This window comes from Ranitomeya imitator, chromosome 2 (genome assembly GCF_032444005.1).
Source record: "Ranitomeya imitator isolate aRanImi1 chromosome 2, aRanImi1.pri, whole genome shotgun sequence".
Classification (NCBI taxonomy): Eukaryota; Metazoa; Chordata; class Amphibia; order Anura; family Dendrobatidae; genus Ranitomeya; species Ranitomeya imitator.
This window is the reverse complement of record NC_091283.1, coordinates 636,740,491-636,754,283: the sequence shown is the minus strand read 5'-3', so window position 1 is coordinate 636,754,283 and position 13,793 is coordinate 636,740,491. Positions and strand designations below refer to the sequence as shown.

General features: G+C 43.6%; 1 protein-coding gene across 3 annotated transcripts in view; it reads right to left on the bottom strand.

Annotated features, from left to right (window-relative positions):
• Window positions 1-13,793, bottom strand: part of LOC138665321 (centromere protein Q-like) — a 149,046-nt gene that overhangs the window by 65,207 nt on the left and 70,046 nt on the right. For all 3 annotated transcript variants that reach the window (XM_069752689.1, XM_069752690.1, XM_069752692.1), the window contains 3 exons: window positions 6,506-6,573; window positions 2,450-2,504; window positions 2,233-2,344 (listed from right to left, as the gene is read on the bottom strand). In XM_069752689.1, coding sequence (XP_069608790.1) covers window positions 2,233-2,344; window positions 2,450-2,504; window positions 6,506-6,573 — 235 coding nt within the window. The remainder of the gene's footprint in view (window positions 1-2,232; window positions 2,345-2,449; window positions 2,505-6,505; window positions 6,574-13,793) is intronic.

The window sequence follows — 13,793 nt, the reverse complement described above, 5'->3', positions numbered from 1 at the left end:
GCAAAAAAACCGCGGTAAATCCGCCATAAATCCGCAGCGGTTTAGCACTGCGGATTTATCAAATCCGCAGCGGAAAAATCCGCAGAGGACCAGAATACGTGTGCACATACCGAAACCCTAACCCTAACCCTACCCCTAGCCCTAACCCTACCCCTAACCCTACCCCTACCCCTAACCCTATTCTAACATTAGTGGAAAAAAAAAATTTTCTTTATTTTTTTATTGTCCCTACCTATGGGGGTGACAAAGGGGGGGGGTCATTTATTATTTTTTTTTATTTTGATCACTGAGATATAATCTATCTCAGTGATCAAAATGCACTTTGGAACGAATCTGCCGGCCGGCAGATTCGGCGGGCGCACTGCGCATGCGCCCGCCATTTTGGAAGATGGCGGCGCCCAGGGAGAAGACGGACGGGACCCCGGCTGGATCGGTAAGTATGATGGGGTGGGGGGGGACCACGGGGGGGGATCGGAGCACGGGGGGGGGGGGGGGGGGGGGAATCGGAGTGCGGGAGGGGTGGAACGGAGCACGGGGGGCGTGGAACGGAGCAACGGGGGGGGTGGATCGGAGTGCAGGGGGGGTGATTGGAGCACGGGGGGAGCGGACAAGAGCACGGGGGGGAGCGGAGCACTGGACGGAGGGGAGCCGGAGCAGTGTACCGGCCAGATCGGAGGGCTGGGGGGGCGATCGGTGGGGTGGGGTGGGGGCACACTAGTATTTCCAGCCATGGCCGATGATATTTCAGCATCGGCCATGGCTGGATTGTAATATTTCACCCGTTATAATAGGTGAAATATTACAAATCGCTCTGATTGGCTGTTGAAAGTGAAACTGCCAATCAGAGCGATCGGAGCCACGAGGGGGTGAAGCCACCCCCCCTGGGCTAAACTACCACTCCCCCTGTCCCTGCAGATCGGGTGAAATGGGAGTTAACCCTTTCACCCGATCTGCAGGGACGCGATCTTTCCATGACGCCGCATAGGCGTCATGGGTCGGAATGGCACCGACTTTCATGACGCCTACGTGGCGTCATGGGTCGGGAAGGGGTTAAGCATAAGACTTAATATCAGAGCAAAAGATATTATCTAAATTATATGCAGAAGAAGACTAAGCAGTGTATGGGGGTGAGTCCGTTCCTCCTCGTGGTGCCCCTGGATAAAGCCTGATGCTGCAGGCCAAACTGAACGCGGACAAATGTAACTTTTGTGACTGGCAGAACGGAAGGTGTAATCTTCCAACTTTTATAGATAACAACTACGGGAATGCCTGTCACAAATGAGAATATGATGAAGAAGTAGAATAGGAAGAATAATAACAGTGGAATAAAAAGAATATGTAGAATAGGAAGAATAATAATAGTTGAATAAAATGAATATGAAGAGTGTAATAAAAAAAAAAAATAGGTAGAAGATGAAGAAGAAGATGAATAAGGTGAAGAAGAAGAAGTTGATGTCAAAGATGCTGATGATGATGAAGATGAAAGTGTGGGAAAAGTAAAAAAAAAAAAGAAAAAAAAAGAAGGGGAAGGGCGTGGAATAGTGAAACATCAATATCTGACAAAATAAAAAAAAATTTACATAGTCAATATCTTTTTCACTCCGAACGTCTTAAAAAAAAACAAAACATGCTATTCTATTTGATTGGGCTAAACCTCATTGCCTTTAATGTCTCCGCCACCTCCCACAATACATCCTACATTATTCTTAGTTGTTTTCCTTCATGTAGAATGAACCTACAAGGCAAGAAAGGGTTTATTTTAATTCCGATATTTTGGTCCCATTGACTTGCATTGGGATCGGGTATCGGTATCGGCGATATCCGATATTTTTTGAATATCGGCCGATCCTATCCGATACCGATACTTTCCGATATCGGAAGGTACCGCTCAACACTAGTGACGAGTGGAGACATCATAAAAGGTTTCCGCCGGTCAATGAAGCTGCAATTCCCATGGGCACGACAGCTGATGTGGCCCTCCAGCAACATATCTGCCATAAAAGTGACAGCAGACATGTTATGAAATATTTTACCACATTTTTTCTTGCTTTAAATTTTCTTTTCCCTATTTTCCTCCTCTAAAACTTAGATGTGTCTTATGGTCTGGTGAATCATATTGTCCGGAAAATACGGTGTAATTGCATCAATCAAATTATTGTCAGACCTATAACCATCTTTAGAACATATGGCAAAGTGCACAGTATAGAATATTTATAAACAAATATAACTTACATCTCTGCAACGGTCAAACAAGCCTCAATATGCTCTAAAACGGCAGTGTGAAGGGGACCTGCATTTTGTCTTTTTAACAGCCACACATCCTTGTCATTAGTTGAATTACTACCTGTAGGCAGATCACATATGTCAGTGTGAAACCTAATCTTAACACCAGTGAATACATACAACCTAAGTTGATGTGCCAGAAATAATGACGTGTTTTGTCATTTACTTTGTCTTTTCCCAGATGTTTGTTCTCCTGAGCCTTGCATCTTACGATTTTTGACCTGTGGACAAAAAATAAGTTCTGATTTCACTGACTTAATGAAATACGATCACCTATTAATCAGTCCAGTGTAGCGAGATACAGCCCAGTGACAGAATCAACAACCACAGCAGGGGGGCACTGTGTGCAAGAATACCAGGTGAAAGCAATTGTCCTCTTAAGGCTATGTGCACACGTTCAGGATTTTCTGCAGAATTTTCCTGAACAAAACTGGACTTTTTCTGCAGGAAATCCGCATGCGGTTTTTTCGAGTTTTTTGCACACTTTTTTCCCCCGGAGCTTCCCAATGCATTAAATAGCGGGAAAAACGCAAAAAATGCGCAAAATTAATGAACATGCTCCGTTTTTTACCGCAATGCGGTTTTTTTGCGCAAAAAAAACGCATCATGTGCACAAAAATTGCAGAATGCATTAAAAATGATGGAATGCTTAATGTATGCATTTTATCACGAAAAAAAAAAACGCAAATAATCCTGAACGTGTGCACACAGTCTAAAGGGAGCTAGACAGTGGATACGTACTGCCAGATGAATAGGCAGAATTTATCATGCACTGGCTGTATGATTTCAGCCAAGTATGTTTCACTCAAAAACAATGCAGTGTTTCAGAGAAAAACACTAAGGCTATGTGCACACGTTCAGGTTTTTTCGCGGTAAAAACTCATTAAAAACGCATTAAAAACATTATGCATCCTATCATTTAGAATGCAGTCTGCATGTTTTGTGCATATGATGCATTTTTTTCCGCGAAAAAAAACGCATCGCGGTAAAAAAAAGCAGCATGTTCATTAATTTTGCGGATTTTCTGCGTTTTTCCCGCTATTCTATGCATTTGGGAAAAAACACCAAAAACGCATGAAAAAACGCGAAAAAAACCCGCATGTGGATTTCTGGCAGAAATGTCCGGTTTTTGTCAGGAAAATTTCTGCAAGAAATCCTGACATGTGCACATACCCTTAAGGCCGGTTTCACACGTCAGTGGCTCCGGTACGTGAGGTGACAGTTTCCTCATGTACCAGAGCCACTGACACACGTAGACACATTGAAATCAATGCATCTGTGCAGATGTCATTGATATTTTGCGGACCGTGTCTCCGTGTGCCAAACACGGAGACACGTCAGTGTTCGTGGGAGCGCACGGATTACACGGACCCATTAAAGTCAATGGGTCCGTGTAAAACACGTACCGCACACGGACGTTGTCCGTGTGCAGTCCGTATGCCGTGCAGGAGACAGCGCTACAGTAAGCGCTGTCCCCCCCCAATGGTGCTGAAGCCCCATTCATATCTTCCCTGCAGCAGCGTTTGCTGTAGAGAAGATATGAATATTCTTTTTTTTTTTTTGTTTCTCGTGTTTAAAATGAAGATCCATGACCCCACCCCCTGTGCGCCCGCCCACTGTAATTAAAATACTCACCCGGCTCCCTCGCGGGCTGGCGCTGCTTCCTGTCGTGGCCGCACCTTCTACTGTATGAGCGGTCACGTGGGGCCGCCGATTACAGTCATGAATATGTGGCTCCACCTCCCATAGGGGTGGAGCCGCATATTCATTACTGTAAATGAGTGGCCCCACGTGACCGCTCATACAGTAGAAGGTGCGGCAAAAATTATGTAATCACCGGCCTTGGAGGATGTTCATTCAGTTGTTTCGTTTTGTAGAAAAAAAAAGATCGCAGACATGGCACAAAACTAAAGTCATTTCAAATGGCATCAGGATGCAGTGGACGCATGTGGTTAACATGGAGACTACACAGGTGCAGCATAACCGATGAGGCAGCCACTCTCAACCTACCAAACTAATGGAGGGGGTGGCAGCTTGGCACATTGCTGCACATAATAGACTTGTATGTGGCGCTGTTCACACAATGGAGATGCACAGCATCCAGGCAAGCCTAGTAGTGACACCCTTCTATTAGATCTCCGAATCCTCTTCTTGTGCTCTTGCTATCTAGAATTAGGACTTGCAAGCGTGGGGACCCTTGACGCGGGTTACGAGCTTGCGTATTTTGGCCAAAGTAAAAACTATTACCTCACAAAAAAAGGTTTTCCTACATCCTCTATTAGGGTGCGTCACACCGAACCAAAACCCTAGCTATGCCTCTGGTGAAAGACTTGGCACTCTTTGGTATGCAGGTTAACCCCTCTCTGACCTTAGACCCGTTGAGGTGACCTGGGCCTATCTGACCTCGACGAGATAGTACGTCATATGCTATCAGCCGCACTCACGGGGGGAGCGCGGCTGATCTCCGCCAGGTGTCAGCTGATTAACACAGCTGACATCTGGTACTATGTGCCAGGAGCGGTCACGGACCGCTCCTGGCACATTAACTCCTGAAACACTGCGATCAAACATGATCGCAGCGTTCTGGCAGCACAGGGATGCATTGCGCAGGGAGGGGGCTCCCTGTGTGTTTCCCTGAGACCCTCGGAGCAATGCGATGTGATCGCGTTGCTCCGAGGGTCTCCTAGGAGAACCTCAGCAGATGACAGCAGATGTTGCTGAAAATAATCTTTATACAAAAGCCAACACTGATACTGTTCCTGCCATATAGTTAGCTCCCCATACACAGTATAATGACCCTTTGCTGTATAGTACCACCCACACAGTATATTAACCCCTTAATAGCCACCAAACTGTTTAATGGCTGCAACACTATGATGGCTCCCTAATTGTAATCTCCACACTGTATGATGACCCCGTAGATAGCCTCCATATACTATAATGCACCAGATAGTTCTCAATATAGTACAATACACTCCTCATAGGTCTCCATATAGCATAATGTACTCCCTATAGGCCTCCATATAGTATAATGTACTCCCCATAGGCCTCTATAGCATAATGCATTCCCCATGGGCATACTCTATTTGGTATAATGCACTCCCTATAAGCAGACTCTATAGGGTATAATGCACCCCCATAGATAGACTCTAAAGTATTCTGCATTCCCCATAAGCAGACTCTATATTGTATAATGCAATCCCCCACAGCTACGTCATTGCGACCCCTGTCAGTGTCGTCAGACGCTGAGAGAGGGATGATAGGAGGAGAGTAATGCTCCTTTTCTCATCAATGCGGTCAGCTGTATCGACATCTAGCCGACAGTTGAACCTGTGATGACGAGCTGGGGGCCCACTACTGGCACGATGGGCCCCACTACTGGCACCGGAATAAATAAGTTTCTCTGAAATAAGACATCGGATTACAGATATCAAGGTATCACTGTATTCAGCTTCCTATGGCCTGCATACCCATACAGACAGCTTAGGAAGACTGCCAAGATAAATCTTCAGCAGCACACCGCTCCCAGGTTTGTATTCTCCTGAAGAATCACAGTTTAGACCAGTTGAATGGTTGCGCCGGTGGTTCAAACTGTGCTCTTTGCTCTGTAAATTTTGTCTTTGGGTAAAGTACAGGACGGTTGAAGCAGAACAGATCTAACAATCTGCACAGCTTCATTGCTGTAAAGCATAGAGCCTGCTTGTGCAATGCGCTCCTTGATTAGGTAACCAGCCACACTGGCACTGGATGATAGACAGTAACTTAGGCAATGAGATTCATGTACATTAAAATTGCTTTATTTTTGGGAACAGAAACGATTTTTAATAAGGGGTTAATTGCTTGTTTTCACAAGCAGTTTGCAATTTTACCCATTTATGAACTTGAGACAACCCCTTTAAAGTGTCCCAGAGGTCCCTCTCTAAGGTTGCCTAGTTATAAGCCATATCACCAGGAAAGCATACCTTATAACTTGTAGTTTAGTGTGAAAAATGACAGTTGTATCAGCAAAAGAACAATAATTTACTAAAGCCGCTTTTATTTGGGCACCTAAGCAGAATTTACATTACACTGCACACATCATTTGTCACAATCTTTCACAGTCCTGCCTGAATGTTAAATTTAGAGGGGCATTTCTGAGCCCAGATATCTCACACTGAACTCATTGCAGACCTTTATGTACAACATGTTAGCACTGCTTCCAAAGTAACAGAGAAAGGCTTACTCGTGTATCACTGCTCAACTTCACAGTCCTTTCTCGTTTCGGGGCCATCTTTCTGTCAATTGGGTTACCTGGAATATACACGGAAATCACTTTGTGGGATACTTGATTAAAGGCTTCTATCATGAACATTTTTCTCAACCCAATCGATTTTCTGTACATGTAAATAATAATAAATTCAACAATAATCAACTTGTCTAAGGTGTTACATAAAAAGGGTTTGTTCGAAAACATGTTACTTGTTCAACCTAAAAACGGGGGCAGGGTCCTTCATGGATTCCACATATAGGCCCAAAATCTCCAGTCATAGTTCGTAGAACTACTTGAAATGTGACATTTTTGGACAACTCAAAATTGTGAATTTTGTCATTTTCTCTCCAGTCCTTGACAATGCTGGGAACATTTTGTAAAGTGGGAAAAGCTGTGATGTGACCAAGCACCTCTGACAAGTTTATTATAATTAACACCATAAAATGAACTAATTAGGCTAAAACTGTGTGCCAGATCCTAGCTGGAGCCACAGCCCTAGTGGTGGCGCATGGCGCTTGTAAGAAGCACCTACTTCAGTCAGTAAACAGGAGAGTCAGTTCACCAGATCTGGTTGCACCTGGTTTGAAACAGGAAACATCGCATGGAGCCAACCTATTAGGGATTGATGTGGAAATGACCCAAAGGGCAGTGTTTATTTTCACTTTGTGTTGGCTTATTCTACATGCATAATAAACCAACAGAAGATTTAAAGAGACAGTGGACATGTGTCTACCTCCATGTCAAGCCGAGGTTGTCGATCTACCACAGGTGTTATGAAGTATTGCAATGAACGAGCATTGCAATTCTTTATAACTGTCAGTTCTGCACTGACACACAAGCTTGTTAGACCAGGGGTGGGCAATTAATTTTCCCAAGGGGCCACATGAGAAACCGTGACTAGAGATGGGTGAACCCGAACAATAAAGTTTGGGGTCCGTACTGAACACCTACTTTTCGGGTACGGACCCTGAACACGGACTTCACCAGGAAATCTGTGTTAGGCCGGGGTCACACTAGACCGTAATACGGACGAGTGCAATGCGCTAAAAAATCGCATAGCACTCGTCCCAATGTTAATCTATGGGGCAGCTCCCATCATCCGATATTTTCTCGGCCGTATTCAGGATCCGAGTGAAATCACAGCATGCTGCGATTGTCAGCGTTTCTCGGCCGAGAATCGCCAATGAAAGTCTATGGGGGTGAGAAAAAATAGCACAGCACACGGACCAGCAGTGTGACTTGCGAGAAATACGCAGCGCTGTTAGACAGAAAAGCCGGCAATTCAGTGCGGTGTACAGTAAAATCACACTGACAGCTTCCAGTAGAATAGGTAGAATAAATGTGTACACATAGAATAGATATATATATATACAGTGGGGCAAAAAAGTATTTAGTCAGTCAGCAATAGTACAAGTTCCACCACTTAAAAAGATGAGAGGCGTCTGTAATTTACATCATAGGTAGACCTCAACTATGGGAGACAAACTGAGAAAAAAAAATCCAGAAAATCACATTGTCTGTTTTTTTAACATTTTATTTGCATATTATGGTGGAAAATAAGTATTTGGTCAGAAACAAAATTTCATCTCAATACTTTGTAATATATCCTTTGTTGGCAATGACAGAGGTCAAACGTTATCTGTAAGTCTTCACAAGGTTGCCACACACTGTTGTTGGTATGTTGGCCCATTCCTCCATGCAGATCTCCTCTAGAGCAGTGATGTTTTTGGCTTTTCGCTTGGCAACACGGACTTTCATCTCCCTCCAAAGGTTTTCTATAGGGTTGAGATCTGGAGACTGGCTAGGCCACTCCAGGACCTTGAAATGCTTCTTACGAAGCCACTCCTTCGTTGCCCTGGCGGTGTGCTTTGGATCATTGTCATGTTGAAAGACCCAGCCACGTTTCATCTTCAATGCCCTTGCTGATGGAAGGAGGTTTGCACTCAAAAGCTCACGATACATGGCCCCATTCATTCTTTCATGTACCCGGATCAGTCGTCCTGGCCCCTTTGCAGAGAAACAGCCCCAAAGCATGATGTTTCCACCACCATGCTTTACAGTAGGTATGGTGTTTGATGGATGCAACTCAGTATTCTTTTTCCTCCAAACACGACAAGTTGTGTTTCTACCAAACAGTTCCAGTTTGGTTTCATCAGACCATAGGACATTCTCCCAAAACTCCTCTGGATCATCCAAATGCTCTCTAGCAAACTTCAGACGGGCCCGGACATGTACTGGCTTAAGCAGTGGGACACGTCTGGCACTGCAGGATCTGAGTCCATGGTGGCGTAGTATGTTACTTATGGTAGGCCTTGTTACATTGGTCCCAGCTCTCTGCAGTTCATTCACTAGGTCCCCCCGCGTGGTTCTGTTATTTTTGCTCACCGTTCTTGTGATCATTCTGACCCCACGGGGTGGGATTTTTCTTGGAGCCCCAGATCGAGGGAGATTATCAGTGGTCTTGTATGTCTTCCATTTTCTAATTATTGCTCCCACTGTTGATTTCTTCACTCTAAGCTGGTTGGCTATTGCAGATTCAGTCTTCCCAACCTGGTGCAGGGCTACAATTTTGTTTCTGGTGTCCTTTGACAGCTCTTTGGTCTTCACCATAGTTGAGTTTGGAGTCAGACTGTTTGAGGGTGTGCACAGGTGTCTTTTTATACTGATAACAAGTTTAAACCGGTGCCATTACTACAGGTAATGAGTGGAGGAAAGAGGAGACTCTTAAAGAAGAAGTTACAGGTCTGTGAGAGCCAGAAATCTTGATTGTTTGTTTCTGACCAAATACTTATTTTCCACCATAATATGCAAATAAAATGATAAAAAAACAGACAATGTGATTTTCTGGATTTTTTTTTCTCAGTTTGTCTCCCATAGTTGAGGTCTACCTATGATGTAAATTACAGACGCCTCTCATCTTTTTAAGTGGTGGAACTTGCACTATTGCTGACTGACTAAATACTTTTTTGCCCCACTGTATATATATATATATATATATATATGTCAGTGAGACACATATATATATATATATATATATATATATATATATATATATATATATATATATATATATATATATATTTATTTATTAATATTTCTTCCAGCGCTAGACAGCTTTAAAGGCGGTAATTCAATTACCGGCTTTTGCTTTCTCCTTCCTAAACCCGACATGATATGAGACCTGGTTTACATACAGTAAACCAACTCATATCCCCATTTTTTTTGCATATTCCACACTACTAATGTTAGTAGTGTGTATATGCAAAATTTGGGCATTCTAGCTAGTAAATTAAGGGGTTAAATGGCGGAAAAAATTAGTGTGGGCTCCCGCACAATTTTCTCCGCCAGAGTAGTAAAGCCAGTGACTGAGGGCAGATATTAATAGCCTGGAGAGGGTCCATGGTTATTGCCCCCCTCCCCCCCCGGCTAAAAACACCTGCCCCCAGCCACCCCAGAAAAGGCACATCTGGAAGATGCGCCTATTCTGGCACTTGGCCACTCTCTTCCCATTCCCGTGTAGCGGTGGGATATGGGGTAATGAAGGGTTAATGCCACCTTGCTATTGTAAGGTGACATTAAGCCAGATTAATAATGGAGAGGCGTCAATTATGACACCTATCCATTATTAATCCAATACTAGTAAAGGGTTAAAAAAATACACAAACACATTATTAAAAATTATTTTAATGAAAGAAAAACAAAGGTTGTTGTAATATTTTATTTAACACCCAATCCAATCACTGAAGACCCTCGTTCTGTAACCAAAAAAACATAATAAACCAACAATATCCTTACCTTCCGCAGATCTGTAAAGTCCAACGATATAAATCCTTCTGAAGGGGTTAAAATATTTTGCAGACACGAGCTTTGCTAATGCAACGTTGCTCATGGCTGCAAAACCCCGGCGAATGAAGGTAAATATAGGTCAATAACCTATATTTACCTGCATTTGCGGTGAGGCGCCCTCTGCTGGCTGTTCCTAGATCGTGGGAACTTTCCTAGAAAGCTCCCTGGCTCGAGATCATAAGAGGGCGCCCTCTGCTGGTTGTCCTCATATGAACTCGAGCCATGGAGCTTTCTAGGAAAGTTCCCACGATCTAGGAACAGCCAGCAGAGGGCGCCTCACCGCAAATGCAGGTAAATATAGGTCATTGACCTATATTTACCTTCATTCGCCGGGGTTTTGCAGCCATGAGCAACGTTGCATTAGGAAAGCTCGTGTCTGCAAAATATTTTAACCCCTTCAGAAGGATTTACATTGTTGGACTTTACAGATCTGCGGAAGGTAAGGATATTGTTGGTTTATTATGTTTTTTTGGTTACAGAACGAGGGTCTTCAGGGATTGGATTGGGCGTTAAATAAAATATTACAACAACCTTTGTTTTTCTTTCATTAAAATAATTTTTAATAATGTGTTTGTGTATTTTTTTAACCCTTTACTAGTATTGGATTAATAATGGATAGGTGTCATAATTGACGCCTCTCCATTATTAATTAGGCTTAATGTCACCTTACAATAGCAAGGTGGCAATAACCCTTCATTACCCCATATCCCACCGCTACACGGGAATGGGAAGAGAGTGGCCAAGTGCCAGAATAGACGCATCTTCCAGATGTGCCTTTTCTGGGGTGGCTAGGGGCAGATATTTTTAGCCAGGGAGGGGCCAATAACCATGGACCCTCTCCAGGCTATTAATATCTGCCCTCAGTCACTGGCTTTACTACTCTGGCGGAGAAAATTGTGCGGGAGCCCACGCCAATTTTTTCCGCCATTTAACCCCTTAATTTAATAGCTAGAATGCCCAAATTTTGCATAGACACACTACTAACATTAGTAGTATGGAATATGCAAAAAAAAAATGGTGATATGAGATGGTTTACTGTATGTAAACCATGTCTCATATCATGTCGGGTTTTAGGAAGGAGAAAGCAAAAGCCGGTAATTGAATTACTGGCTTTCTGCTATATCGCGCTGGATGAAATATTAATATATATACATATATGTGTCTACTGACATATATATATATATAGAGAGAGAGAGAGAGAGAGAGATAGAGAGAGACAGTATATATGTTTTTTTTTTTTTTTAAAACATGGATCCCTTGTATAGCCAGCCGTATGTCGGTTTTGCAAGCCTGCGATAAAAACACGCAGTACGGATGCCATACGGAGGATGCCATGCGCAAAAAACGGTGACACACCCTGCCTACGGAGGAGCTACGGACCACTATTTTCGGGACTTTTCAGCGTATTACGGCCGTAATATACGGACCGTTTTTTTATACGTTGTGAGTGTCCCCGGCCTTACTGTTTGGGTTCAGCACCAGGTGTTTCTCTGATCGACAGTAAGATTAATACCACCGGTCAGAGAGCCAAGTCTATAAGACGCCTCTCCATTACTAATCCTATAGTTGTATTGTAAATACAACTTTCCTGCCGATCATCTTGGCAGGAAAGAAGCTGCGTCAAAAACGCAGGTTTAGGTGCGTTTTTTTTTCTCCTCTTTGTCCAGGCTAATGTCCTTGGATTTTCAGCAGCAAAAATGCAGCAAATAATGATACCTGCATTTTTGCTGCGTTTTTTTCAACACCCACTCAAGTCAATGGGTGAAAAAATGCAGCAAAAACGCTGAAAGAAGTGACATGCCCTATGTCAAAAAAACGCAGCAAAGCACAAAATACTGATCAAATAAAAAACCAATGTGTGTGCATGAGATTTCTGAAATCTCATAGGCTTTGCTGGTACTGTAAAAAGCAGCTGAAAATTAACATAAAAGATGAAGTAAAAATACGCAGCAAAAACGTCCAGTGTGAACTTACCCTTATAGTTGCCTAATGACATTCCATTGAGGCCATGATCTCCTGTAAAAAAAACAAAACAAAATAAAAAACAACCATATCCCTTCACCTGTCCGTCGTTCTGTCCCAAGCCGGCATCCATGTCTGGAGATAAAACAGTTTTCAACCTTGGCGGTAGCAAGATGCAACCGTCCAAACTGAACACCATTGAAGAATGAGCTGCAACCTCAGTAACTAGTGGTGATATCCAGGTTACTGAGGCTGTGTTCACAGACGGGCTCCTGAACTATGGTGAACTCAGTGAAATTCCTGCTAGCACATTGAGAAAACGTCTCACGGTGGAACGTTTTCACAGGGGGAACTCACCGCCGCACCGTGAGACCTTTTCTTTCTGTGCTAGTGGGGTCTCACTGAGATCAACGAAGTTCAGGGGCCTAGCAGGGAATGCAGCTTCAGTGGCCTGCGGTAACCTCGATGATGTCACCGCAAGTCACTGACGCTATGCTTGCAGCAGCTCATTCCTCAGTGGTTCTCAGATTGGACGGTCGCATCTTGGTATCATTCAGGTTGAAAACTGTTTGATCCCCAGACGTGGATTACGGCGTGGGACAGAATGACGGACAGGTGTGGGATGTGGTTGTTTTTTATTTTTGTTTTTTACAGGAGACCAAGGCTTCAGTGGAATTGGGCGTAAGGCGAGTATAATTGTTTATTATTTTTAAATAAAAAATAAAAGTGACTTTTTTTATTTCAAATAAAGGACTTTATACTGTGTGTTTAGTTACAGTATAACTATAGAATTAGTAATGGATGAGTATCTTATAGGCGCTTCTCAATTACTAAGCTGTGGGTTTAAGGTCACCGGACAATACAAAGGTGACATCAACATCACAAATATGAACCTTACTTGCCACCGACACAGGGCAAGTGGAAAGAGTCTGGCAAATAGATGCGACCTTTTCTGGGCTAGTCCAGGTTGCCATTTTCAGACTGGGGGGAGGCAATATCCATGGCTCCTTACCAGCCTGAGAATACCAGCCCCCAGCTGTCTGCTTTAGCTTGGTTGTCAAAAATGGGGGGACCCTATGCCAGTTTTAATTATTTAAATAATTGAAAAAAAAACTGCGTAGGACCCCTCTATTCTTAATAACCAGTTTTGCTAATACTGACTGTTGAGGGTTGCAGCCAGCATATGTCAGTTTTGACTGGCTGGTTATCAAAAGTACAGAGACACCCACAGTGTTTTTTTTTTTTATTACCGTATATACTCAAGTATAAGCCGAGATTTTCAGCCCATTTTTTGGGCTGAATGTCCCCCTCTCGGCTTATACTCGAGTCATACCCAGGGGTCGGCAGGGGAGGGGGAGCGGGGGCTAATTTTACTCACCTACTGCTGGTGCGGTCCCTGCTTCTTCCAGCGCTGCAGATTCTTCCTGTACTGTGCGGTCACATGGTACCGCTC